Source organism: Polyodon spathula, chromosome 52, assembly GCF_017654505.1.
Source record: "Polyodon spathula isolate WHYD16114869_AA chromosome 52, ASM1765450v1, whole genome shotgun sequence".
Classification (NCBI taxonomy): domain Eukaryota; kingdom Metazoa; phylum Chordata; class Actinopteri; order Acipenseriformes; family Polyodontidae; genus Polyodon; species Polyodon spathula.
In genome coordinates, this window is record NC_054585.1 from 201,239 (window position 1) to 228,873 (window position 27,635).

Genomic DNA, 27,635 nt, shown 5'->3' on the forward strand with positions numbered 1-27,635 from the left:
GTTTACATCAGGACTAGCAAATCTCAAAAGGTACTAATCCTTTGGACTAGCAGCACAATATTGTTAGTTTCTAACCCTGATAAGGGACACCATCAACAGTGCAAATGTGCCCCCATTTTTCTGAAAGAAATACAATTAGCATATGAAACGATCAAAAACATTAATTCAATTCCTCATATCAGCAACTCTGTTGTTTATGACTAGTTTTATAATATCGATGTCTGTTTTTATTTCAGAAAGGCACGTTTGCTTTAAAACCTACCCTCAAGAAATAACAGTACAGTATCACTTGAGCAAGATATCAAGATATATAGCTCCCCCAATTCGGCCGTACCGTGATGCGCTCCGGATAGACCCCGGCACGAAGGAACGAGGCCTTCCAGCTTTCAATGTCCTCCTGCGTCTCACAAGCCAGCTCCAGCTGCCGGTAGTCCTTGTACACGTTCCTGAGGAGAGAGAGGAGTGGGAGGGAGGCTCACACACAGCACACACGTACTGCATATTAACTGATATTTAGCCTTCTCTTTCCCCATCCCGTTTGTACAGTTAATTAATTACTGTACAGCTGTACTATTCTATTAATGTTAAGAGGTAACTCTTTAAAATAATAATAATTAATTCCGGCTGAATGCTACAGGAATAATACCTGAATATCTTGCGCACTTCCTCTGAGTGCTGAAGTCATTCATTTTGAATTCAGCCATGATTTAAAAACAGTTTAAGTTTTGCTATGCTTCATTACACTTTGTTATGCTTCATTACACTTTGTTATGCTTTTAATGTGGGAAGCTTTCATGAGGTTTGTTCTATCATAACGCAACAGGGTGCCTTTCATCTACTGAAGTGTTGACGTCATGACTGTTTGATGCAGGTTCTCCCTTAGCAACCTGAAGAAACCCTTAGTGTTTCTGTCCCGAGCAATGTTACATAACCTAGACACATCGATACCCACCTAAAATATAACTACAAAGACAACTCAGACTGCATATTGAAGAAACAGACATCTAAAACTGCTTTGAGTTTCATTCACCCATAATTATAAAGGCGGACACACATTTTCAAATCAACCCAATAAGGACAGTGGAGAAGGAGGACACCAGGTGTGGCTATCTGCCCTTCCCAAACAATCTGCAATGCCAATGCAGCAGTGACACTACAATGAAGGCATTGACTCTGATACCACAGCACAACACCACGACCACTGTGCAGCAATACCTCTTTTAAATCCATTGTGTTGCGATTGTCGGCAATATGCTGGTATTGTCATATATTCGAATCAGTGAGGGAACCGCCAGTTCAGCCTGGGAATCGCTGGTCAACAATGTAAACAGTGACTGACCTCTGCTCCGTGTTGAAGAGAGCAAAGATGTGCTTGCTGGACATGAATCCCTTCTCAACATCTCTCAGCTTCAGGTTATCCACAGGGAGCATGTACTTCTTCTCTTTCTCCTGTAGGGGGAGCAAAAGACATGTCAGACAGGCAGAGCAGGAGGAGCTGTGGGGTGCAGGTGAACGTGTTGCCCTAGAGGGTAGGGGGTCAGTCCGGTATCACAGACAGTGTTAAAGCAGAAGGTTTGATTAACTGTACGATACAATGAACAGGCTTGAGAAAACAAGAGATGATTCAGAACCTTGAATTTAAAAAGTCGCCCTTTTTTTAACTGTGTTTTTATTAGCAGTTGTAAATAAGCAATTATGAATTACAGCATATGTAACATTTTAATGCACTGTATTTCCAGGATTATCATAGTAAAAAGTACTACAGTCTTTTATGGTTGCAGAAGAAATAACAAGAGTACATATTAGCTCCTCTCAACAATAAAATACAGTATGCCCACATTCATAAAAGACGGTGGTAATTTCCAACCAGTAAAAAAAAATTACCGGGCAGTATTTAAAACGTAATTTATAAAACTACGGGCTGGTTATTTTACCAGTCGGTAATCGTTTTATGTGGGTTTCCATCATGGATAGTTGCCAAGATATTTAATGTAACCAACTGGAAGAGGTATACAAATGCACACCCAGGTGCTGGGCATGAGTGAAAGGTTTGGGTAGGTGCATTATATGCTTCATGATAAAAAAAAAAAATAGCTTATTTGCACATGACTTCCTGAAAAAGAACTGAAAAGCACACGTTTCCCTTGCCAAGCACAGAAGGTAGAAGCACACAAGAGTGTCCGCAAGCTTGAGAGAGGTATTGCTGCAGAACGTAGACTCACACAGCATAGCTCTCATAGGCAGTTCACACTGAAACAGCACTGTACATTAAAATAGAAGTAAAATAGGAAAATCGCCTATGCTTTTATTTGTTACTATATTCCCTCAGTTTGCAAATACCTGCACAATACATACAACAACATCTCAAATCTGTTTCTCATACATTCAGGGATTAAAGGACGTGGGGTCTCTACGCTAACACATATTTTGGGGTCCTATGCATACTATGGCGAATGGCGTTATTGGCATATTGTTTAATACGGCCCTGGGTTGGGGGCAGAGTGTGAGCAGAGCGAACCAATTGCTGCAGCAAAGGTCATTCAAAATGATCTAGACACATTCAGAACTGGGCAGACACAGAGCAAATGACATTCAATACAGAAAAGTGTAAGGTACTGCATGCAGGCAATAAAAATCTCCATTATAAATACCTTATGGAAGATACTGAAATTGAAGAAGATGAAAAAGATCTAGTTTATGTTGACTCAGAAATGTCTCATCTAGACAATGTGGGAAAGCTATATAAAGGCCAACAAAATGCTCGTATATAAAGTGAAAAGTGGCGAGTTTAAATCAAGGGAAGTAATGTTAAAACTTTACAATGCATTAGTAAGACCTAATTTAGAATACTGTGTTCAGTTCTGGTCACCTCGCTACAAAATGGATATTGCTGCTCTAGAAAGAGTGACCAAAATTATTCCGGGTTTAAAAGGCATGTCATATGCGGACAGGCTAAAATAATTCAATCTGTTTAGTCTTGAACAAAGAAGACTACTCGGCAGACTGATTCAAGCATTCAAAATTCTAAAAGGCATTGACAGTGTCGACCCAAGGGACTTTTTCAACCTGAAAAAAGAAACAAGGATCAGGGGTCAGAAAGGGAGATTAGATAAAGGGGCATTCAGAACACAAAATAGGAAGTACTTTTTTACACAGAGAATTGTGGGTGTCTGGAACCAACTCTCCAGTCATGTAGTTGAATCTGACACCCTGGGATCCTTCAAGAAGTTGCTTGATGAGATTCTGTGATCAATAAGCTACTAACAACCAAACGAGCAAAATGGGCCAAATGGCCTCCTCTCATTTGTAACCTTGCTTATGTCTTATGATATGTGTTAGTTAAATGGGGGTTATTGTTATTCATGTACATGTGCAGTACTAGATTGTGTCACTAGATGAAGTGCTACTTCATGGAGCTAATCAGACTTTTTATTATTATATTGGCTTAAATATGTTCCTAAACGCATAAATTATGCAAGGAAATGATATCATGGTAATATTCATCCTCCTATTCCACAATGGCCCAGACCACGTGAATAGAAATGAGCTCAATCATGATGTTTAAAAAAGAAATGTCAACATTATACAGTTATAAAAGTCATGGGCTCTGTAGATAGTTCAGCAAGTGATACTTAAAGAACAAAGATGCTTCCAAAAACAAGAACAGTGTCAACAGCTCAGTGCTGCATACTGCTAAAAGTGTAACAATGTTATTATAGTGCAGTTACTTTGTACTAAAGGGTGACATGCTTCTCTTTCTATGAGCAAAGTTTACCATTTTCTTTGCTAGGAGAACTGGATGTAAAATGTACAGCACGTGACGTACAGACAGGCTCCTCCATACTGTACATCACTGGGAAAACCCAGGAAGAACGTTCGTTCAAGTTTCATAACAAACTGCTCATACAGCATATTTTTTTGTTTTCTTTCTTTTTAAGTCTCTCATATGTTTGTAATAATTCTGAGCTTTTGTTTTTGCAATTATTCAAATATTGTATTTTAATTTTTCTGTGTTAATGTCCTTCGAATATGAGTTCAGGAGCTGGTCTTCAGTTGTAGTTGCCTGTCATAGACACATCACCAGCACAGTAAAATGATCCAAAATAGCTGACCACTAGATGGTGCTGACATATATAAAAAGACCCCTTGGTTGATCTAGCCTGCATATGTGTATGGCAGGCAACAAACTGAACAGCAGCTTGTGAATACAGCTGAAAGCACTTTAACATATACTTAGAAACAAACAAACACAAACAATATTACAACCATCATAAAGACAGCTCAGTATATTGGCAACACTAGCGAATCGGTAGCCATCAGATTTGCACAACAGATATGATTCAAGCTCTGAGCGTCCAGATCCAGTCTCCTTGCACACGACCACGATTTCAAACTGCACGTGTGTATATCCGTGTTACACGCTACCAAAACAAGAGAGCAACAAGCAACAGCACAACTAACAAGTTAACAAAATAGCACCCTGAGGGTGGATACCCTGCCCGTGTGTATTTTATGTTTTATGTGATGTGTTAGTGTTGGTGTGTGCACATTGGTGCAGGGGATATAATTTGGGTTGTGTAGCATGGGTGATTTGAAATGTATATATGTAGTTGGGCACGGGTGTTTGACAATGAATTCACATGCAGACTGTGCTGGGATTCAAGTGAATGACTGATTAGCAGTGGAGTCCCGGCATAGCTGTAGATAAAAGCAGCCACGAATCACTCACTCAGGGTAGTGTGTTCAGAGGCGGAATGAGAGTTGGGAAGTAAAGGAAAAGAACACTTAAAAATAACAACTGCTATGCGTGCTGAAACCCTCTGTCTGTTTTGGCCAGCGTGCCTTTTGTTTTGTTCAGTGTTTTTTTTGTTAAACTTTTTTGTTTATTTATTTTTAAACGTGCGCCTCAGTGATTCCATTCCCCAGTCCTCTGTATCTGTCTTCCTGGTCTGACATCATCACACAAGATATCTGTGACACACCCCTGTACCACAACATAATTCCCACTCGTAGGGTCATTGAATTTATCAAGTTTCTTCGACTACTTCTATATTTAGCACTATTGAATGTTTAACCCTTTTATGAGATCTCATACGGAGATGGATACATCTCTTGTAAATATATATGGAGAGATATGGAAGTTGCAAATGCATGACAGCTTCATATGAGGATGCCATTTTCCCCTTAGAATGCAATGAAAAAAAATGTTTTCAATTAAAATGTATTTATTATGTGTGCAAAACTATTTTTTGTTGAGCTATTTTCAATATTTCATGTATGAAAGGTTTAAAAGTAATGGTAACCTCCCCACGTCAAAAACCCAGAGAAAATATTATTTGAATCTACCTTTTAATGTTACATAACTACTAACAAGAAGAGGACTGGAGAGGAGCTGAGATGTGTGCTGCTGGCACTGTGTGTTCAACAGGGACCGCTTCACAGCTGCAGAGGAGGGCTGTGAATTTCCTGTCTGGCCAGGAGTGGGGGAGTGAATCCCAAAGCAAGTCTGCACACGTTCACGCAGCCAGCCATCCCCCACCCAGCACTTTTATTTATCCATAAACAATCCATATCCATAAACACACAAACAATACCAGTATCTCGGAAGCTCTGAAAATAAAGTGCTCTTGTGCATGAAAGAGCTCAAAAAAGGTTACTTAAAAAATAAATACACAATGCACAATACACACTTTTTGTGTGTCGAATCTTTTTTTTCAAATCTCACCCCTAAATCCAGACTGTCAAATTTACAGTATAGTACTTTGCATTCTATTTGTGAAGTGTGGCTATAGTCCAAACCATTCTTGAGCTGTTACTCAAAACCATGCCAAATGTACTTTTACCACTTTTGCTCCAACACTATGCTCTGCAGAAGTCTTTACCTGGTAACAGTGTATAATCTGCAGATTTCTTTACCTGGTAACAGTGTATACACTGCAGAATTCCTTATCTGGTAACAGCGTACACTTTGCAGACTTTATTTTTAACTGGGTAACAGTGTATACTCTGCAGACATTTGTCAACATTCTCGTGGGTTGATATCCTCACATTCAAGGTAATAACTTAATGCGATGTTTGTCTGAAATAAACGCTGCAGTCCAGAAGTTAGAGAAAAATATCCAAATGCACATTACGTTCATTGCTATGCCCATTAATTAAATCTAATAATGGGACAAGCAGCGAGTCAAGTTTCAGGGGATCGAATTGTTTTCCAGACCCTCTCTGGTTTTTCAACTTTTTTCTCTCGATCTCCAAAGAAAACTGCTGTTTTGGATGAAGTTGTAAAAAAAAGACTACCAACTGCTCCTCAAACAAGGTGGAATTTTGCTAGTGGAGCAGTGAGGACAGTGTTTGAACAATGCAATCACCTGCGCTGTGATTCACAGCGCAATCAGCCATTTCCTGCTACAGAGCTGCCTCTGCCTCCAACCCCACTAGAGGGAGAGAAGCAGGAGCGGCCTCTTCCTTCAGCATTGGAGGGACCAAGGCAGGAATCTGACGGACCTCAGCAGCCTCTGCATAGGTTGCTGAGGGGAGCACGGGGGAAAAATGCTCGGCTGCAGTGGCTGCTAAGAGGGCCAACCCCGCGCACCACAGCTAGGCCTGGTTCTCCTCCCACCGTCGCCTCCTGAGGGTCCGCTGCTGCCCTGCCTTGCACCGCCCAAGGATGCCTGCCTCACGCAGCCCAATGATGCCTGCCTTGCACCACCCAAGGATGCGACGTCTGCATAGCCTGGGGCTGCCTGTTGCTCATCATCGTCTGGGGCTGCCAGGTGCTTCGCATCGCCTGGGGCTGCTTGTGTCACTCTTTTATCCCCTAGGGTTGCCGAGGGTCCCGCTTCAGCTGGTGTTTCTGTGGATCCCGCTTCACCTGGGGTTGCCAAGGGTCCCGCTTCGCCTGGGGTTGCCGAGGGTCCTGCTTTGCTGGAGGTCGCTGAGGGCTCTGCTTCGCCGGGGGTCGCTGAGGGCTCTGCTTCGCCGGGGGACACTGAGGGCTCTGCTTACCCGGGGGTCGCTGAGGGCTCTGCTTCACCTGGGGTCACTGAGGGCTCTGCTTCACCTGGGGTCACTGAGGGCTCTGCTTCGACGGCAGTCGCTGAGGGCTCTGCTTCGCTGAGAGTCGCTGAGGGCTCTGCTTCGCCGGGGGTCACTGAGGGCTCTGCTTCGCCTGGGGCCGCTGCCAGCTCTGTGCCACCTGGGGCCGCTGCGTGGCTTGCACTGCCTGGGGCCGCTACTAGTCCTCCAGAACCGCAGGAAGCACCGGGGCCGGCACCTCAGAAAAGGGGGCTGCCGGCTACAAAGAAGGGGGAGGAGCTCAGGAGACCAGCACTTTTGCGGCAGGAGAAGCAGTGGCTGGAGCCCTGGAAGAGGGAGCTACCAGCTGGGGAGACATTGGGGACGGAGGACCTCCCACCATGGCCACCCTCATGGATGACTCCAGACCCCTCTTCCGGAACATTGAGACTGAGGGGGAAGGTGGCCGTTGCACATGGGAGGGGGGGTGAGATATGTAACAGGGCGAGCAGCCCTGTACAGTATTTATTTTAGAATGGGGTTTCCCCCTCCGTCCCTGTACTGTGTTTTTTGTTTACTATTTACTGTATGTGTATATGTGACGGCGAACCGCCATCTGCTTTCTTTATTGTTTTTGTATAATTTTGCAGCGTGGATGGGAAGCCCCATCCATATTAAAAACTTGTGCAGAAGGTGGCCATCTCCCAAATTAGTTGCTAATTGTTGTAGCAGCAAAAGGTCATTCAAAATGATCTAGACAAGATTCAGAACTGGGCAGACACATGGCAAATGACATTTAATAGAGAAAAGTGTAAGGTACTGCACGCAGGAAATAAAAATGTGCATTATAAATATCATATGGGAGATACTGAAATTGAAGAAGGAATCTATGAAAAAGACCTAGGAGTTTTTGTTGACTGTCTTCATCTAGACAATGTGGGGAAGCTAAAAAAAGGCTAACAAGATGCTCGGATATATTGTGAAAAGTGTTGAATTTAAATCAAGGGAAGTAATGTTAAAACTGTACAATGCATTAGTAAGACCTCATCTTGAATATCGTGTTCAGTTCTGGTCATCTCGCTATAAAAAAGATATTGCTGCTCTAGAAAGAGTGCAAAGAAGAGCAACCAGAATTATTCCGGATTTAAAAGGCATATCACATGCAGACAGGCTAAAAGAATTGAGTCTATTCAGTCTTGAACAAAGAAGACTACGCGGCAACCTAATTCAAGCATTCAAAATTCTAAAAGGTATTGACAATGTTGACCCAAGGGACTTTTTCAACCTGAAAAAAGAAACAAGGACCAGGGGTCACAAATGGAGTTTAGACAAAGGGGCATTCAGAACAGAAAATAGGAGGCACTTTTTTACACAGAGAATCATGAGGGTCTGGAACCAACTCCCCAGTAATGTTGTTGAAGCTGACACCCTGGGATCCTTCAAGAAGCTGCTTGATGAGATTCTAGGATCAATAAGCTACTAACAACCAAACGAGCAAGATGGGCCAAATGGCCTCCTCTCATTTGTAACCTTTCTTATGTCTTATGATATGTGTTAGTTAAATGGGGGTTATTGTAATTCAAGTATATGTGCTGTACTAGAATGTGTCACTAGAGGAAGCGCTACTTAGAGTGTCATATGCAGACAGGCTAAAATAACTGAATCTATTCAGTCTTCAACAGAGAAGACTATGCAGCGACCTAAATCATGAGGGTCTGGAACCAACTCCCAGTAATGTTGTTGAAGCTGACACCCAGGGATCCTTCAAGAAGCTGATTGATGAGATTCTGGGATCAATAAGCTACTACCAACCAAACGAGCAAGACGGGCCAAATGGCCTCTTGTTTGTAAACTTTCTTATGTCCTTAAATTAAGCGGTAACTCAATTTGTTCAAAGCATTCAGGACATCCAAGCATCTGTTACAACACTGGATTCCAGCCTCCCGGGGAATCTGCCACCAATGTTAAAAAGATAAAGGGGCCCAAATGCTACAGAAGGCTATGACACAGCTGCCTTGCAAATTTGTGACATAATCACCTCTAACGCAAAGGAACGGTTTGCTTTCAGAAACACCTTGTCTTTGCAAAATTGCTGCAGAGTGACCATTTTGATGAATATCAGGTAGCTTTCCCAGATGGTGTACTAGAGGAAACAGTTCAAGCAATTCAATGCTTAGTAAGACTTCCTTATGTATTGACTTACAAAACAGTGCATAAAGAGAAGATTTAAAAAATGCTGAAAATGCATTAAGTATTTAAGCGATAGTGCCTGTCAATGATGGCTCTACTATAAGATAGTTGACTGTGAGTTATGTATCCCAAGCCGAAGGCGAGGGCACTAATGAAAATCAAGGTCAACAATCACGTTAGAGCCATCATCGACAGGGCACTATAGCTATTAGAAAATTATTTTTACCATTGTTTTCTTTAAAAAAAAAACCCTTAAAACCTAGATTTACCTACAATATCAAAGGCTGCACTTAGATCTGGAAGAATTAAAACTGATGGAAAGCTCGAGTCAAAGCAGATCACAACTCTGACAAGGGCCGTCTCGGTGCTGCGTGCAGCACGGAAACCAGACTGAAACTTCTCTATAATACACCATTAAGAGTTAGACATTTTTGTAATTGAATTGCAGCAACTCTCTCTAAACCTTATCTAAGAATGGTAGGTTGGAGCTTGGCCTTTAATTATTGAGGCCTTTAGGGTCCAAGTTGTGTTTCTTAAGTATAACTGATGATATATAACAACTTGGACAGAACATTTCCAGAGATTACAAAACTACTGAAGATAGTTATTACCACTCCGATGACTATAGCAAAGGCAGAAAGGTGTTTCTCAACACTGAAGCGGTACAAATCTTCTTGAGAAACAGTATGAAAACTGAACGATTAAATGCTTTAGCCATGTTATCAACTGAAAAAGACACGATGGCTGACATGCCTGACTTAAATAATAAAGTAATCGGAAAAAAATTGCCACAATAAGACATTGCAGAGCAAACTTTTGTATTGCTTCCAACAAGAGACAGATCCACTGGCCAGTGCTTCTACCACTGAGGCTGACCCCCTGGACCTCACCCCCCACCCCCCACACCCTCACCAGCACCTGAAGTGTGAACAACCAAAAGAAACAGATCTACTGGACAGTGCTTCTACCACTGAGGCTGACCCCCTGGACCTACCCCCCCCCCCCCCCCTCCCCCACCCCCACCACCATCTGAGGTGTGAACACCCAAAAATGTTGGCCACTGCCGCTACAATGTTGCCAGGGTTATAGGAATACACCATGCATTATTTCAATATGTTTTTGGAGAGGTTAGCTGCATATAGCAACATATAGTTAATGTGAAACAAAAAGAGGCTATATTTGTAGCTTAACTTGTGAACTGTACCGTAGTGTGAATGATCAATTTTAGCTCTGTTTATTCAGCCAGGTATATAGCTCATAACACTATGCCAAAATTCTGTTAACACTACTTCTGGTAACAATGTGTACAGTCTATTCTTGATGCTGTCCTATTTAAACAAAATGCTATAAATCCTACCGACTGTGCGCCACCAATTCCATTTAATTTATACATCACAGCCCACCAGAAGTGTTAAGTAACATCCTGCACACTCTCCGATCATTTTTAAATTTTCAAATTGCTTCTCACCCGCCTCATCTTCATACCCCGTGTTCTTTTTATATGTACAACGAGCAGAGTGAGTGCAATAAATTGCATCAGTCATGGGCAGATGAATTTGCTTCACGAAGTAACGGCTGCGGGACCAGCACTGGCATTCACAATTACTGGATCCGGGGACAGCCCGAGCCCCAGGGCATTATTTGTCAGGAGCTTTTGTCAAACAAAACTCTTAAACCTGCAAAATTGAGATGCCATTTATCTATAAAGCATTGAGAATGTGAAAAAAAAGAAACAATTTTAAACAAAAGAAACTTTGCCATCAGCAACTTTCAATGCGTAAAATGACAACATTCTTTGCTGACCTGGTAGTGAAGATTCAAGCACAGGAATCTCATTGTTAGGCATGTTATATAAATACTCAATTTCTGCATGTACTTATACATATACAAATACAAACTAGTTTCAAAATCCTGTTACAAAAAAATCCCTGGCAAGTGTTCAGGAGGAAAACTCTGAACACCAAGGTGCTCCCTGCACTGAACACCGCTGCACTCAGGAACATTGCTATCATCGGCACTTCACACTAAGACATACAACAATTGTAACACTAAGACATACAACAATTGTAACATGCACACACGTGCAACTTTTCTACATACTACTTTTGGATATAACAATGCAAATGAAACACTGAACAATTCAATCATGAATCGTTAATCTCGTAGGAATATAACTAGCAAACCCCTAATTATTTACAAAGCACTTCACTTGCCACACATACTTTTACAGCTTATTTTTTGTGTACATAACTTAATAATCAAGTTAATAACAGTACCTGTTTATTTTGAGCGAATATGAGACTGATCACATCATTAATGCAAGGAGGAAGCCGAACTGAAGGCAAATATAGGGCTATTTGACTCGCTGGCTAAACGTAATGTTGAATTTCATTGGCTGGCTGTGATGTAAAGCTTTGTCGTTGACCACTGAGGTGTAAGACCAGGGGAAGCGTGCTTTATTCAAATTATTGTATGTTTGAAAACAATGGAAATAGACAGAGAGAATTGGCTGAAAGGGACTGAAAAAACCCCCAAAAAACCTTATTAACCGATTAACTGATTAACAAAATCTTGAATATTGTTTTCATTCCAGAATGTAATAAATGCATTTAGTTTCAATTTTTTGTTTCTGTTCCATGAAAAATTGTGTCTTGTTTTCATGTATTGTTCCGGTTCCGTTTCGAATCTCTGTTCCCAGCCACTTAGCTCCCCTACAGCTGTCCTATATAAGGACAGCAGCTGTTTGTTTCATTCTCTTTTTTGTTCTTTTGATCTGAAGGTCACGCTGGAACGGTTTGGTCCTTGATGCCTCATCACTGAACAGGGCTATAGAGAATAGTCTTTCCTGCTTGCACCCGATTTGGATTTGGTAGTTGAACTCTGACCTTTGGCTAAACAACTTGGAACCTGAATGAAAACAAGCTTGCCTTCCCTGTTGTAACTGTCTGTATGGAGCATTGTTTGTATCCTACCTTGATTCCCTTACCAATGTTGGACTATTGATTTTATTTGGAACTGTTTTGAACCAGGGTTGTGCCGTTTGTGTTCTGGACTAGGACTACTATCCATGTGGTTTTGTGTTGCCTGTTTTTCATCTGTGTTCATAATAAACCCTGGGCTTTTTCATCTAATACCACTGTCTGCTTATTCAGTTTGCTTGTTCCCAATAACTCTGCAGGGAGCTCTCCGTTCTGTGACCGCTGACGGACATAATTTCTCTCGCTTGCTATCCAGCGTTGGACAGTTTCTGTATTACAGTACAGCGGATGCAATGATTGGTGTATATTTGTGTGGTGTCCGCCTTTCTGCATATTCTAGGCAACATTGTTGCTATGTAATTCACTCCCATTGGCTCTAGCCTATACCATAGACCGCGACAATGAAACATGTTTTGTTCTCCTTTGTTAAGGTGAAGATAAAAGGCAGTGGATTTGCTGTAAGTTTTGACCAGTACTTCTCTAATGATTCTGGAAACAGGCGATTTCCGGGCCTTCAGTCATGAATCCGCGTGACATTCTTTGTTCTGTTTGTAGGGATTTTTGTGATTTTTTTATACTTTCGTTAAAGGTCATGGTGGCATATTTAACTCTGTTTTCATCTGTTTTTATAACAAAAGAATCTGCCAGTAGTTGTCTGTTTCCTTCTTTTCCCCTGCATCCAAAATGTAACTGGACGTCAAACCAAACTTTACTCACAAGACCAACAGCTGTGTCAGGGTTCAGGGCTTCAGAATGTTTGATTATTTGAAAATCTCTTTCAGTTATTGCATGATGATGTTGTGTTTTATCCCGGCCTTCTCGTCTAAGTTTTTTAATTGTACCCACAAACAGGTTGTTGAACTTCTGTGTCGCTCATTAGACACCAGGATAAATTTAACGGGGGTCATTTAAATATCTGTTCAATCCAGCACAGAGCCCAACATAGCTGCTGATTCCATGTTGCTCACCTTTACAGTTTCGGACTGTGTTATAAAAATCTCTAAGGATATTATTTAGCTCTTCTTTTGTTAGTTGTGTAAATTCAATAGGTATTTTTTTTTTCATAGACAGACAGTCATTAAAGCATGTAACAGCCCAACTGTTTTGTTTGGTGGTATTAATTTCATTTCTATTTTTTTCTAGCATATCAATGTAACAGTTCTGTACCTCAGCGTGACAGTTTAACTTTTTCTTTTCTTCGCTTTTGGGAGACTTGCAAATATAAGCCATTGCAGCTTCTATTTCTACCCATTTATTGATTGTCATCGGTGCAAACAGCTCAAAAGCGATGCCTTCAGTGGCATAATCCATGACTGACAGGTATTTTGACAGGTGTTTTATTTTTATTACTGTTATTTCAATAGGCGTAGTGATACAATAGTGCCAGGGTTCTAATGATTTAGCCAACAGTTACTATACTGGGGATTATATAACAGCTTAGAACCATTGATTGGCCAATCAGAATGCTGCATTATAACACTCCGTTTCATAATAGACTTTACCCATATACTGCCATGAATTGGGCGGGAATTGCAGATATTAGGTGACTTTTAGATAATTTATTACACGTACTATTTTCTTTAAATTCCTTGGTTCTCATTTCACTTTTGGTGATCTGATTGGCCAAATTAGTACATGTAATAATTAGAATTACAGCACGTACTAAAGTAAAATTAGAACATGCACTACATTTTTAAAACATGTACTAAATAACGCATTTTTGACCCAGAAGGCCTTCAATAAAAAACATGTTATTTACACGTTTCAAATATTTAGTACATGTATTGATGTGGACCAATATGGAAGGTCATTCAGATCACTGAAAATTAAGTAAGAGCCAATCAATTTAAAGAAAAAAGTTCATGCAATAAGTTATCCAATAAAAAATCACCTTACATTTGCCATTTACGCCCAATTCATGGCAGTTTTATATAGCATTGGAAAATAAGATTATTCTAGGAAATTTGTCCAGCCCTCTACCTTTCACTTCCTAAGCGCTAACCTAAACCAACCCCAATCCTGAAACCTAATCCTAACCCCAACCCTAAAACCTAACCCTAAACCTAACCCTAACACGATCCAAAACCCTGACACTAACAGTAAAACCTTAACCCTAACCCAATCCCTAACCCTAAATCCAACCCCAACCCTAACCCGATCCCTAATCCTTTAGCATCATCCAATGCCTTGAGGACAGTTTCTAGTGAATATTCCTTTGTGCTGAGGGTGGGAACTGGTGTCCTAACCACTATGCAAAATAGCCAGGCTTGTCTACATTCGTGATTATAAAGCTTTTAATCTCACCGATGGGATTGAATCTTGCACAGATGCACATCACACAGTCTCTGGGGTTGATATAGTAAAATGGTACTGCAGCTAATGACTGACTGATGAAGGGTTCATATCATTTTATAGTGATTTGTCAAATCAATTTGTGCTGCTGTCACCCCTCAGTACATGACTGCTATATTGCCACTGAAGGGCATTTGGAAAGGACTCACTCATATGGGAGCCAAAGTGTGTGAAGTCAAGATCCAAACTCATTGACAGATACAAATGGGCATTGTAATGAATCCTTTATTAAGGTATGTCCCTATAGGAAAGCAGCATGTTCACTGCAGAGGGACATGGGTAGTACTGCAGTTGATGCTTGGGGTAGCAACAGGTTGCAGCAACATTTCTGTTTTTTGCTTCATGAGTAACACAATGATGTTTATATCATTTCCCAACTGTTGTTGGGAAATGATATGTTTTCAGGGTTGATCGCAATACTGTATTTTGCTTACTAGTACTGAGTTGTGAATAAAGAGAAGTTTTATGTTGTTTTAAATCAGGACTGAGTCATTCATCCCAGGAAAACACCGCAAAAGTAAAAAGTTTCCCGTGCATAACCCCTTGTCTAAGTCTAATACAAAATAGTCTTAAAGAATTTCTTAATTCATTCATGAATTTCTCACATGAATCCATGTTCTTTGAACTGAAGAATCCATTTATAACTAAGAAATTCACTCCCAATCAAAGACTGACAGCGATTCCTATATTAGATTCACTTTACAGAGTTTGTAAATGAAACAGTGTTTCTGACACAGAGCCGACAGCTATGAGTGAAAGGGTGTTGTTTCTTTAAATGTCTGCCTCGGTTTCTCTTTCAGTAAAGCTTGATTGAAAAGTGCTGGTAACTGGGGTTTGCTTCAAAGGCTCCTTCTAATGCAGGCAACATCTGGAAACAATACGCTCACTGCTAACCCCTCATTATCGAAACGCCTTTGTGTTGGGAGGAGGCCAGTGGCACATTTCGACTTTTTTCTTTCTTTTTCTTATCTCAATCCTCCATACAGACTTTAAAATTTGATTTTTTTTAAAACCTTTTTTCTCTCTCTAAGACAGTCCTTTTGAGTTTGGACTCACATGAAGACAACATCCCAAAGACAAAAATAAAGCTAGAAATGGGATATTGTATGATGCATAATTTACTTGAAGAAACTTCTTAAGTACATTGACAAACATTTTGACAACACGTGAACACATTGAAAAATGTATTAAGTTTCTTTTAGTATTTCTAAATTTAGCATTTAATAGTCATGGATGAATAAAATATATTGAAATGCATGAAGCAATACTTTTTCTAATTATAAAATCTAATTTTAAAAGACATTAGCATCGTTACAAAACCAATAAGCAACCACGTAGGCAGATTCCAGTTTTAATGACGTCTCACTTTACATGCAGTATTTTTTAACTTACCAGAATTGTGCAATCGAGTAAAAATGACTGGCCATTGTCTTTCCTTTTTTTTGTTTTTTACAAACTCACTACTTAGTGTCACCTCCTCATACAGCTTTAGCATTTTAGTTTTGTATCAGGACCTTAGCTATAGCAAGGACACTGATTGCAGTAATTGTGCCAAGGATTTCTCAAGGCTGCTTGTGGACGACCTAGTATGTATAGTTCAGCACATTCACTTTCTATAGAAGTGTATTTTATGTGGTTCCTGGCCAGTACCTTGCCTTCAGCATGCTGAAGTCATAAACCTCTCTATACCTTGATTACTCTGAAAATGGGCCTCTCACTTCCGTTCTGAACATACTTAGCATTCGTGTCTTCTAGTTCGCCTCTAGTTTGTTCAGTTTGACATAGAGACTTAAGTTAACATAATTTAGAATTATTTTAAACATTTTACCCACCTTTATAACATTGAATGTTGTATGAATTGAATGAATATTTTTTTACACTAAGGGTAGGTGTACTAAGATGTATCTATTTTACAAAAATATAAAAATGAAAGGCAGTTTAATCCCTTCCTAATCTATATTATTATTTGTTTATTTAGCAGATGCCTTTATCCAAGGCAACTATGCATCAGCTGCAGAGTCAACAACACTGAGTGAGCCAGGATTTGAACCAGGGACTTCCTACTTACCAACAGTCAAATGAACACCTTGAGTCATTTCTTTTTACTTTAGCCTGTAGGCTACCGCTAGGGTCAAACAAAATAAATCAGGCTGCTGCATTACACACAAAAGATGATTTCAAATTGAAACTAAATGATTTTTATTTTTGTTGTTTTTATTCTTATTATTATTATTATTATTATTATTATTATTATTATTATTAACTTGGCAGTCTAGACAATTAACACAAAATTGTTCATGGTGCCGCATTGACATATTATGATACTTTCAGGAGGACAGTCAATTCCCGTTAATACAAATTTCAAGGGACTAGCAAAACATTTTTTATTATACCACTAATTTGTATTATCATGAGTAGCCTATAAAGCAAATGTATAATGTCCGTTTTTATTTAAGTTAGTCAGGGGTGCAGTGCTAAATTGCACATTAATAGAATAGGTGGGTTTCCTATACCTATACAGATGCTCAGAATGAACTGGAGGGCTTAGTGGGACGCATTTGTGCAGTCTATTCCTCCCTGGTTTTAGGGAAAAAGATGTGTTTCGCTGTTGTCCTCAAAAATGCATTGAGCACAACCGGCAATGCATGAGAAAAGGTTGACTGGGAAATGACAGCAATAACTGACACTGTTTAAAACATGCTTTCAAAAATTAAAAAAGATAGATGTGTCGCAATTGTCTGTAGCTTTCGTACATCTCATTATAATATGTGAGAACCCGGGTTTGATCTCCACCCACCTTTTGCAAATTTATGCAAGAACACCCATAAATACATATTCATCTGAGGTTGAATCGCCTAAAAAAGTCGCAAATAGCATGGCGCCTGTTTTGTACATTTCACTCAAGACTTCAGACTTGTTTGCTGCTGGTCTGCGACTATGGCAACAGGCGTAACACTTTAATAAAACTACTCTAAAGACTGTACTATTAAAAAACAAAATTAAAAAAGAATACATTTAAACTCATCAATGACATAACCTAAACACTTTCAGAGAAAAACAACTATAGCCAATCATGACAAAGCTTATCCTCCTCATTTGAACATGTTCAAGTTAAAACCTTTATAAAAATTTACCACAGTACATCTGCACTGTAATTTAGCGGTTCACACTTCAAATTTACCATAGTCTTCCACGGCTTGCCATGTTTGCTGTTATGATGTACTACACCTCTCTGGGCTTTACCATACCCTTTTACTATGGTAACACTGAAACTGTCTTTAACCCTTCCTTCCGTATTTTAACTGAAGATGCCGTGAAAAACCATGTAATCTACTAGCCAACATATGTCATCTGATACTGAAGGGAAGTCAGGCATGCTACAGAAACTATAAAATACCAGAATATGAACATTTTTTGTAGACTTTATCTACCTGCAGAACGGCTCCTATAACCCAAGTTTGAAAACGAGAGAAACTGGGGCTAAAAAAAACTGCTCTCCATTCTGCCCGTGAAACTCTGTTTGCCAGAAACTGCTGAGGTGGCGCAAGACCACTGCACACCCTGCCATACCTTCCTCCTCATCCCCACCCAGCACCTGCAAACACTGGGACCCAAAATAAGACTGAAAGAGATTGTGTAAGAGGCCCTCTGGGTGGACTGGATCAATTCATCTCTATGTTTAATCTTATATCCTGTGTGTGTTGGCTTTCCAAATCAAATCTGTTCTCTAAAAATCAATAGCCAGATCATGAGAATTACATCTCCAACAAACATCTCAGAAATGACTCCTGCTTTAATTGAGGCAGTAGATTGCCCTTATAGAAGTTTACCATAGTAGATTTGCACAATCTTTTGCAGTTTTCCTATGGTTATAATATACCAATATTTACTGTGGTTTGCCATGTTTTTCAATATGCTTTACTGTACCATTTCTGGGTTTTACAATGCTTACCTATTCTTTACCATGCTTTAATTGTGCTTTACTATACTATGCTTTTACAATGTTAAACTTTTACAAGAGGCACAGCATGCTAATTCATGTGCCTTTCATCACCAATTCACAAGGTGGCTTCAGAGAGAACCAGGACAGGGCAGCAGGCAGAGGGTGTTCAGGTCAGCATTGGGTTTCTCTCTTGGAGCTGTGATGGGAAGCTCTTATAGGGTTTTGTGTCTGGTTTATCTGTAACATGTTGTTCCTCAAAAGAACTAAAATTCAGCAGCACCAAAATCTTTTTCATAAAGCGTTAACGACTCAGGTGTTGACAGATTGATATCATAAGATAAACATTATAGTCTGGGCCAGTATGTCCAAATGAATCCATTTGTGAGCCCAGGGGTTCCAAAACTTCCTTGGCTCAAGGCCCTCCCATGACAACATGCATCCTGACTGAGGACCCCATCCGAAATGTTGATTTTGATACCCTTGGTGAGAGGGGTTGTTTGCTTGTACCAGTAGAAGTGCTGTAATCCTGTGCTCCCTTTTTTAATTTGAAGATGACCACCAAAACAATACTTATGAGATTTACTGAGCATTTTTTATGAAAGCTGCTGATAGGCCCCTCCATGGAGTGATGTCCTCAGTTCAGCCTCCTGAGGTAATAAATAGCCACTGCACGTAGACTTCAGGCTCTTTTGCCTTTCATGAACAGGTAGGCAGGGTGAGTATATACTAATCTCTTTCCACTTGTGTGATTGACTCTTTTAAGAGCGAGAGAGAGAGAGAGAGAGAGAGAGTTTTTCTACAGTTCCCTTGCAACTTCATTGCTGGAAGTCGGCTTGCCACTTCCCCGGAATCAGAAACTATATATATATATATATATATATATATATATATATATATATATATATATATATATATATATATATATATATATATATATGGGCTGCTCCGATTAACAGATTAATTGGACTGATTAATCAACGAAATAGTTGATCGCAGATCAATTTTATTTACAATTTACTCAGGCAGTTTTTTAGTTTTTTTGGCCGGGAATTTTGAACCCCGTTTACCAACACCCCTTACTGAGAAAGAATGCGCGTGAGAAGGTTTCCCAGTTTATATCTGTTTTGTTGTTGTTACACACACACACACGTCTTACATTTTCTACAACGTCCAGAACGATCCTCAATGTCTGTTGCCAGCTTGGAAAAATATGTCTGCATTTATTACAATCAAAGCAGACTTTATTCATTTTAAAACTGTGCTGGTGAAAAGGGAGTTTTTATGTTTAAGTTGGATGTACAAAGTTCATTTCAATTGACTGTGCAGTGCAGAATTTATTTTTCACGATTCCTTCATTTGGCCTGGCATGGTTTCAGTTAAGTAAGTTTCTTTTACTAGTGTCACAAGCTGTGACTATAACGTTTTGTTTTATTGATGTTAGTACTGTTAATATTACATTATTGTTCAAGTTGTTTATGGATACCGATTTTTACTAGTTTATATTGTGGAACACGGGTAGGAGAGTTGTTTTAACTGATGTTTACCTGTTTTATGTTCCTGAAAAGGCGTTAGGGCTACACAATTCCCACCGGTGGATTCCACCATAGCGGCCTTAGTGTGAGCCCCCCCTGTAGGAGGCCTGCCCAAGGATCCTGTATGCCCTAACAGCCAATGCAAGCTCACGGAAGACCACCTAAAAAAGGCTTATGCAGCTGAAGTTCCAATGGAACCGCCCCAGGCAGCCTCCAAGACAGCCTCTGCCCCAGTCTCAGGACCCTCAGCAAGGGCCCTGAAGGCTTGCTGCCTCAGGCCCACCTGTTTGCACAACAACAGCTACAACACTGCAATTCCACTTGGGACCTCCTCCCTTTCGGGGGATCACGGTCACATCCAGCTCTCAGACAAACCATCCGTCTTGTAGAACACACCTCTCAAAGAGGGGGGGGTTCTACTTGAGATATTTCTTGCCGCCAAAAAAGGACGGCGGCCTTCACCCCATCCTAGACCTGAGATACCTAAACAGGTTCTTGAGAGAGAGGAGGTTCCAGATGGTCACACATACCTGTCGGATGACAGAGTAGCTGCCATTCGCAACTGTCTGGCCCTTTTTCAACAAGGATCCACAGTACAATTGGTGTTGTGTCAAAAACTACTGGGTCTGTTAGCTGTGGCTTCATCAGCCATACAGCTGGGGTTACTTCACATGCTACTGTTACAAGCATGGCTCAATGCCTTTCAGCTACACCCCAAGTGCAAAAGACACCGTTGGCTGATCGTGTCTCTCCTATGCTGGGAAGCACTGCGCTGGTGGAGGCAAGTCTCTCACCTGAGCGAAGGCGTAAGGATGGGTATGATACACAACTGTCAAGTGGTGATGACAGACGCATCCAACTCCGGTTGGGGGGTGGTCTGGGAAAGCAGTTCACCTCACGCTGCAACATTTCCTCTCTGTGTTCCAGGACAAATATCTCCTTGTCTGCATGGACAACAGGTCAGTAGTTGCGTACCTGAACCACCAGGGAGGGCTTCGGTCCCCGGGGTTACACCGCATAGCCTCTCGGCTGTTGATTGGGGCACAGAGACATTTCCTGTTCCTCAGGGCTGTCCATCTCTCAGGAGTGGTGAACTGGGCAGTGGACCTCCTCTCGAGGGAGGGTCCTCACCCGTTAGAATGGCGACTACACCCTCAGGTGGTGCAGCGCATTTGGGAATGCTTCAGGGAAGCCCAGGTCAATCTCTGCCACAGCAGAGAAAACCCATTCCCCCCTGTGGTTCTCCCTCCCCAGCTGTGGAGGTACACTAGGCATCGACACCCTGGAGCATGAACGACCCAAAGCGCTTTTGTACGCTTTCACGCTTAAATCACTGTTCTCAGACTTCATCGAGAAGGTCAGGAGACAAGTCAAAAGTTCTCCTGGTGGCCCCCAGATGGCCCATGAGAATCTGATTCTCAAACCTCTGCCAGTTGCTGCGAGGCCAGCCCTGGGAGATCCCAGCTGCGCATGGATCTCCTCAGCCAGGCAAAAGGCACCCAGAACTGGGCAGACTCCAGCTGTGGATCTGGCTCCTGAACGGGACCATCTGTCCACCTTAGGGCTCTCAGATGCAGTAGTCGGTACACTGCAGAATGCTAGGGCTTCTTCCACAGGAGTGTTGTACGCCTAGAAGTGTGTGTGAGCGTGCGTGTGTGCGTGCACGTGCGCATGCAAGTGTGTGTGTGTCTAACTGTGTAACTGTGTTTTGTTTCATAGTTGTCGTGAAGGCACATGCCCAGCCTATAACTGTTCATTTTGGCCCTTGTGTCTGTTTTATTTGTTCCTAGACCAAGGAATCACCCCTATGTACCTCAGTTAGACAGAAGCAGCTCTAAACTTAAAAGCTGTTTAATAAGGATGCATATTCCAATTAAAAATCTCAGTAAGTGCGCATTTGAAAAAGGGACCCAAAGGTACTGAACTTATTTTAACTCACCTGTAAAGAGAGTTCCAGTATATTTGTACTTGGAAAGGAAATGCCGCTCTGACTGGCTCTGACTGGCTCTGACCATAATGGGAAAAAAACGTTAAGAAAGATGTTTTTATTTTTTATGTTACCATTTATTAATCCCCTACTCTTCTGAACATTGAAAAAAAAACACAGTTTAAAAATAGTATAATCATATGTCAAAATGTTGTATTGTAGCAAACATCTCTGGGTTATGCATTATGTAGCCTACTAAAATAAATATATGGGCCACCAAAGGTAACTCAAAGTTGCACATCCGACTGTTATATATATATATATATAATATATATATATATATATATATATATATATATATTTATCAAACAGAATCATATTTTTTATAAAATATAATATATAAATAAAAAATGTGTGTATGTATGTATGTGTGTGTGTGTGTGTGTGTATACTATATATATACTTATATATATATATATATATATATATATATATATATATATATGCCCCTACACGTTATACTATATTTTTTTTGTTTTGTTTTGGTTTTTTTTGGTTTTTTCCCATAGAAATCTACAGCATTTATTTGTTTTCAAAATGTTGGCCGGTATGTAAACTGTATGTCTGACATTGCAAAAGCAAGAACAACTGTGTTCTGAATCAGGAAATGGAGATCAGCCAAGAAGACAACTAGCTTGGTCTATGTGTAGCAAAATAGACTAATCGCCCTTGCTCACAACAGTCTTTGCTGCAAACGTCACAAATCACACGTCCCAACGATTGATAGGAAACGTGTATGGTTTGGCCCAAAAGGACATGCTTCACGTTTGAGTTGTAGAATGGATTTCCACATCGATGGAATATCTGTAGGCTTACTTTCACTGTTCTTTACACTGAAGCAGTGCGTGTGACAGAATAAGGTATACGGAGACCAACAGCTACACTGTACCCATGTACAGCAGTGGACATTTTTCAGGACTAGTGAGGGTGGTTTTATGGTGAGGAGCAGAAGTATCCGGACTGAATGCCGTGTCCTTGACAAGGGCATTTGTACTGGACCACAGACTAACTGACCAATAACCAAACGACATCAAGGAGTAGATTTGAAGTCTTGGCTAGTTCTTAACCATGTACGGTACGAACTCTTACCAAACTCAAAACCCATCAGTGTCAATGCCCACATCCACATGCAACAATACCTCCTGTAGGAAGGCCTTATTCATCTCCTCCTGAAACCTGCGAAGGAAGTCTTTGTGTCTGCTTCTAAAGTGCTTCCCTCCCCCATTCCCAGAAAGTTGAAGGCTCAGAGTCATCGCCTAGAAAAAGGCTTCTTTATTCAGCCTGCCGCAGGACAGGGAAAGGAAATAAGTGTTAAACACCCCCTACAAGAAAAAAAAAAGTAAAAAAAATACAGGAGACAAGGCAGCACACCATGGGGCTGTACATCTGGAACCATTACAACCGTCCACATGAGCCAAGAAAGTCTGACATTCCTCAACCGGCTAGTCTTGGAGCCCCTTATATGTCAACCCCCCCCCCAATCACCACACACACACACACACCAACACCCCCCCTACAGGGCAACTTAATATGTCTCACTTCCTGTTCACCTCTGACCCTTACTTCCTGAAGCCTCCCCCCCAAAAAAAGAAGAAAGCCACTCCTCCTCACCCAGCAGAGCTCGTTACAGTACCCTGCCACGTCAATCCGGAATCTGCTCAGGGCTGCTGCTAAGGATGGATGGAGACTGACTTCTCCCCTCTGCTTGGGCGACTTCATTTCATTTTTATCTCCACAAGGTTTTCTGTTTTTAAACTAGTTGTAACACCCGCCAAACAGTGTTTTTTTATTTATTTATTTAATTTAAATTCTTAGAATGGCTTAAAGAAAACTAGATGGACATCTACAGCTTCAGATAAAGAGGAAAGATAGATGCAACCATGGCTTGAAACATCTTTCCTTCAGGTTGTGAAGACACTCTTCTGGTTTGGGGACTGGGTAAGAAAGGAAGCTGGTGGTCTATAACTATTTGACCACTAAAGAATGCTCCAGAAAGACACCTTAATGTTTTTTTTTTGTTATTTTCAGCAAAAGTTATATATTTCTTTCTTTCTTTCTTTCTTTCTTTAGGGGGGAATTGACAGGCAATACCATTGTGGACCTAACTGGACTCTTTGTGAATTGTATGGAATAAACGTGCCTTGCAGTCTTGGCGTAACCCATGCTAAAAACTATGTGATAACTTATCTATTTTTTAATGTAATAAAAAAAGGACAATTGGTGGCCTATTTTTCTTGATTTGAGTTTAAATTGAATTTTGTGCAAAAAAACAAAACAAAACAAAAAAAAAACGAAAAAAATGTTAATGCAAAACTCGGATCAGAAATATAAAATCAAGATAATATTTTGAGTAATCTTGAAAAAACATGCTATATAACAGTGTTTATCATTTACAAAGTATGAAAATCCCATAGAAATGGTTTCCATGGTTCATTTGCCCTGTAAATTGATCAAGCACATTTTGCACATTTTTAGATACCTTAGTGTCCATGTGCTTTGCTAGGTATTCTAAGCTTTACAATTGCTATATCCTGGAGTACATAGCAAACACTAAGAGTGCTGCATCTTCAAAACGGGTTCTGTCTACTTGACAGAGCCCTAAAAATGAGGCTCAGCCAAATTTGGGACATCTGTTTCCTTTGAAAAGTCATTGTTTTTTTTTTTCCAGCAGGACTCAGTTTGGGGCTGTTTGAGAACTATACCAATATTACTTTCAAAGTAAAAAGCTAAATAAAAGGTGTTTTTTTTTTTTTTTAAACATGAAAAATTGCACACAAAAGAAAATAATTGCATCTGTATGAATATCATAACCTCGTTCTGTTGTCAGATAGTATTTTATTGTCATGTCTTTTTTAAATTGGAGAACATATAATTTATAAACAAGTTATTTGTGATTCTTACAGATTTTATGAAATGATATTGTTGTTTTCTAATGGCCCTCTTTTTAAGTTTTTTTTTTTTTTTTTTTTGGGGGGGGGGGGGGGTTGGCAGTCTCCATATCCCAATTGTTACAGTGAAGTGGCTGTGTGTGTGTGTGTGTGTGTGTGCTCTGCTCCGCCTGGACTCTCCACTTGCCCGATCCCTGGAGGCAGCACACCGGCCCGCCCCGCCTGCCCAGTGTTCAGACTACCTGTTCAGGAAGTTCTGGTTGTACAGTAGTCTGCACATTGGTTAGGCTGTGTGGGGGAGCTCGAGGGGGAAGCGAAAAGGACGCCCGACGCACACCCTGCCTCTCATCATATACAACTAGAAATATTTTAATAATGCAGGTTGCTTTTCAAGACTATCAAATAAAAAGCAATAGGACAGAACTCCCTCTGTATTCATTATCTGATTTACTCATTAAGTACCACTTTTTTTAAATCAGAGCATAAGCTGTATTTATGTAATTTGATACATTCTAAAGCAATATTTATGCACAAAAATAAAATGTAATCCTTTGTTTTCGTTACAAACTGCCGTGTCTTATTTTGAGGACAGTCCAGTTAGACACACCCTTAATCAGAGTAGTGAAATTTCATGTCGGCTATGAAGCTCAACACTGGAAAATGGAGCTGCTTTATCGTCACTGTGGGGAAGAAAAACCACCAAGAAATGTATCATTTTTAGGCTTCAGTTTCTTATTTTATATTGACGCATCACAAAAGCATTTGAAGAGCTCTGTTTGCAGAATTAACAGCTGCATTTAGACTTATTACACTTACAGTAAACAAAATGAGAGTAAGTTATCATAACAATATAGTTAAAGAGAAATTTTAAATAACAGGTAGATGCCAGTTAAAAATGGACCAAAAAATGACAAAGTAGCCACTCAGTGGGTTTTTAGAGATTGTGCTTTATCCATTGTTCTTATTTTATTAAATTTGTTTTTGTTTTATTTTGTTGTTGTTATTTTTATCAGTATTATAATTATTTACTTGTATTTTGTATTTGCTACTGCATTTCCTGATACTGCACACTCTTGTTCTGTTTTAATGAACATCTAAAGCACTGTGGTGCTGATACTGATACTGTGGTATGAATGGGACTATATAAATAAAATTAATTGAACTGAAACAGAGAATCAAAGGAATTCGTGAATTATTGAAATATGAAATATCAATGGAACACTGTACTTTTTTATCTATGTATAGAATTAAATGTACCACTAATTTCTAAACCCTGGATATGAAATATTCTGAGCCATATTTTGGAACAAGCAAAATGTTTTTATATATCTCCATCCAATACACTGGAGAAGGCAACACATTAGCTGCTGTTGTATACTGTGTAATGTAATTGTGTTATCAGATTCATTCATTTTCTTTCATTTTGTTAGTTCCAATGGACAATAGTTGTTATACTGTCACTTATTTATTTCCCTCTAAATGTATCAAAAAGGAGAGCCTTTTCCTCGCTGCAGCTCTGTGAAGACCCCTGTGAGTCAAACAGGTATTACTGTAGCTGCAGTTGTAGTATTTCATATGATTTATGCTTAGAAAAGGTTCTTGTGCACCTAAAAGTGTTGCAAGGAGTCCCAGTGCTGTCTTTCTTCAGATCTGTGCGTGCCCTGGCCCCCACCTTTATAGAGGGTCACACTCCTGCTTACTCACATCCTTATACACTATTCTGGCGTTTTTCTACTGCAGTAGAACTTAAGTTTGTTTTATCCCCTTCAATTGAAATTCACGGTACAGACTGTATACAGATTTTTTTTTGTTGTTGTTTTAGTTCTGAAATGGTGTTTATTATTACTTATGAAAATACATATATTGTTTCTAGTCCACATATGAACATTTAACATTAAATACATTTAGCATCTTCTCATTTGTAAACAAATGTATGAATGTACCTTAGGTATGTAAGTACATATGTATATATGTATTGTATAGCACATTGAACCATTATAAATCTTAGTTCAAGTTTGCTTTATATATTATATATATATATATATATATATATATATATATATATATATATATATATATATATATATATATATATATATATATACACAGTACTGTGCAAAAGTTTTAGGCAGGTGTGAAAAAATGCTGTAAAGTAAGAATGCTTTAAAAAATAGACATGTTAATAGTTTATATTTATCAATTAACAAAATGCAAAGTGAGTGAACAGAAGAAAAATCTACATCAAATCCATATTTGGTGTGACCACCCTTTGCCTTCAAAACAGCATCAATTCTTCTAGGTACACTTGCACAGTTTTTGAAGGAACTCGGCAGGTAGGTTGGCCCAAACATCTTGGAGAACTAACCACAGTTCTTCTGTGGATTTAGGCAGCCTCAGTTGCTTCTCTCTCTTCATGTAATCCCAGACAGACTCGATGATGTTGAGATCAGGGCTCTGTGGGGGCCATACCATCACTTCCAGGACTCCTTGTTCTTCTTTACGCTGAAGATAGTTCTTAATGACTTTCGCTGTATGTTTGGGGTCGTTGTCATGCTGCAGAATAAATTTGGGGCCAATCAGATGCCTCCCTGATGGTATTGCATGATGGATAAGTATCTGCCTGTACTTCTCAGCATTGAGGAGACCATTAATTCTGACCAAATCCCCAACTCCATTTGCAGAAATGCAGCCCCAAACTTGCAAGGAACCTCCACCATGCTTCACTGTTGCCTGCAGACACTCATTCGTGTA

At 40.0% G+C, this 27,635-nt stretch overlaps 1 protein-coding gene and 1 long non-coding RNA gene across 13 annotated transcripts in view; one reads left to right on the forward strand and one right to left on the reverse strand.

Moving 5' to 3' along the window:
• Window positions 1-27,635, reverse strand: part of LOC121307062 (dynamin-1-like) — a 126,940-nt gene that overhangs the window by 23,676 nt on the left and 75,629 nt on the right. For all 12 annotated transcript variants that reach the window (XM_041239169.1, XM_041239168.1, XM_041239165.1 and 9 more), the window contains 2 exons: window positions 1,340-1,449; window positions 335-446 (listed from right to left, as the gene is read on the reverse strand). In XM_041239169.1, the coding sequence (XP_041095103.1) occupies window positions 335-446; window positions 1,340-1,449 (222 nt within the window). The remainder of the gene's footprint in view (window positions 1-334; window positions 447-1,339; window positions 1,450-27,635) is intronic.
• LOC121307064 lies at window positions 23,564-26,006 on the forward strand. Its single transcript, XR_005948267.1, has 2 exons — window positions 23,564-23,934; window positions 24,067-26,006. It is a non-coding gene; the product is annotated as an uncharacterized LOC121307064 (long non-coding RNA).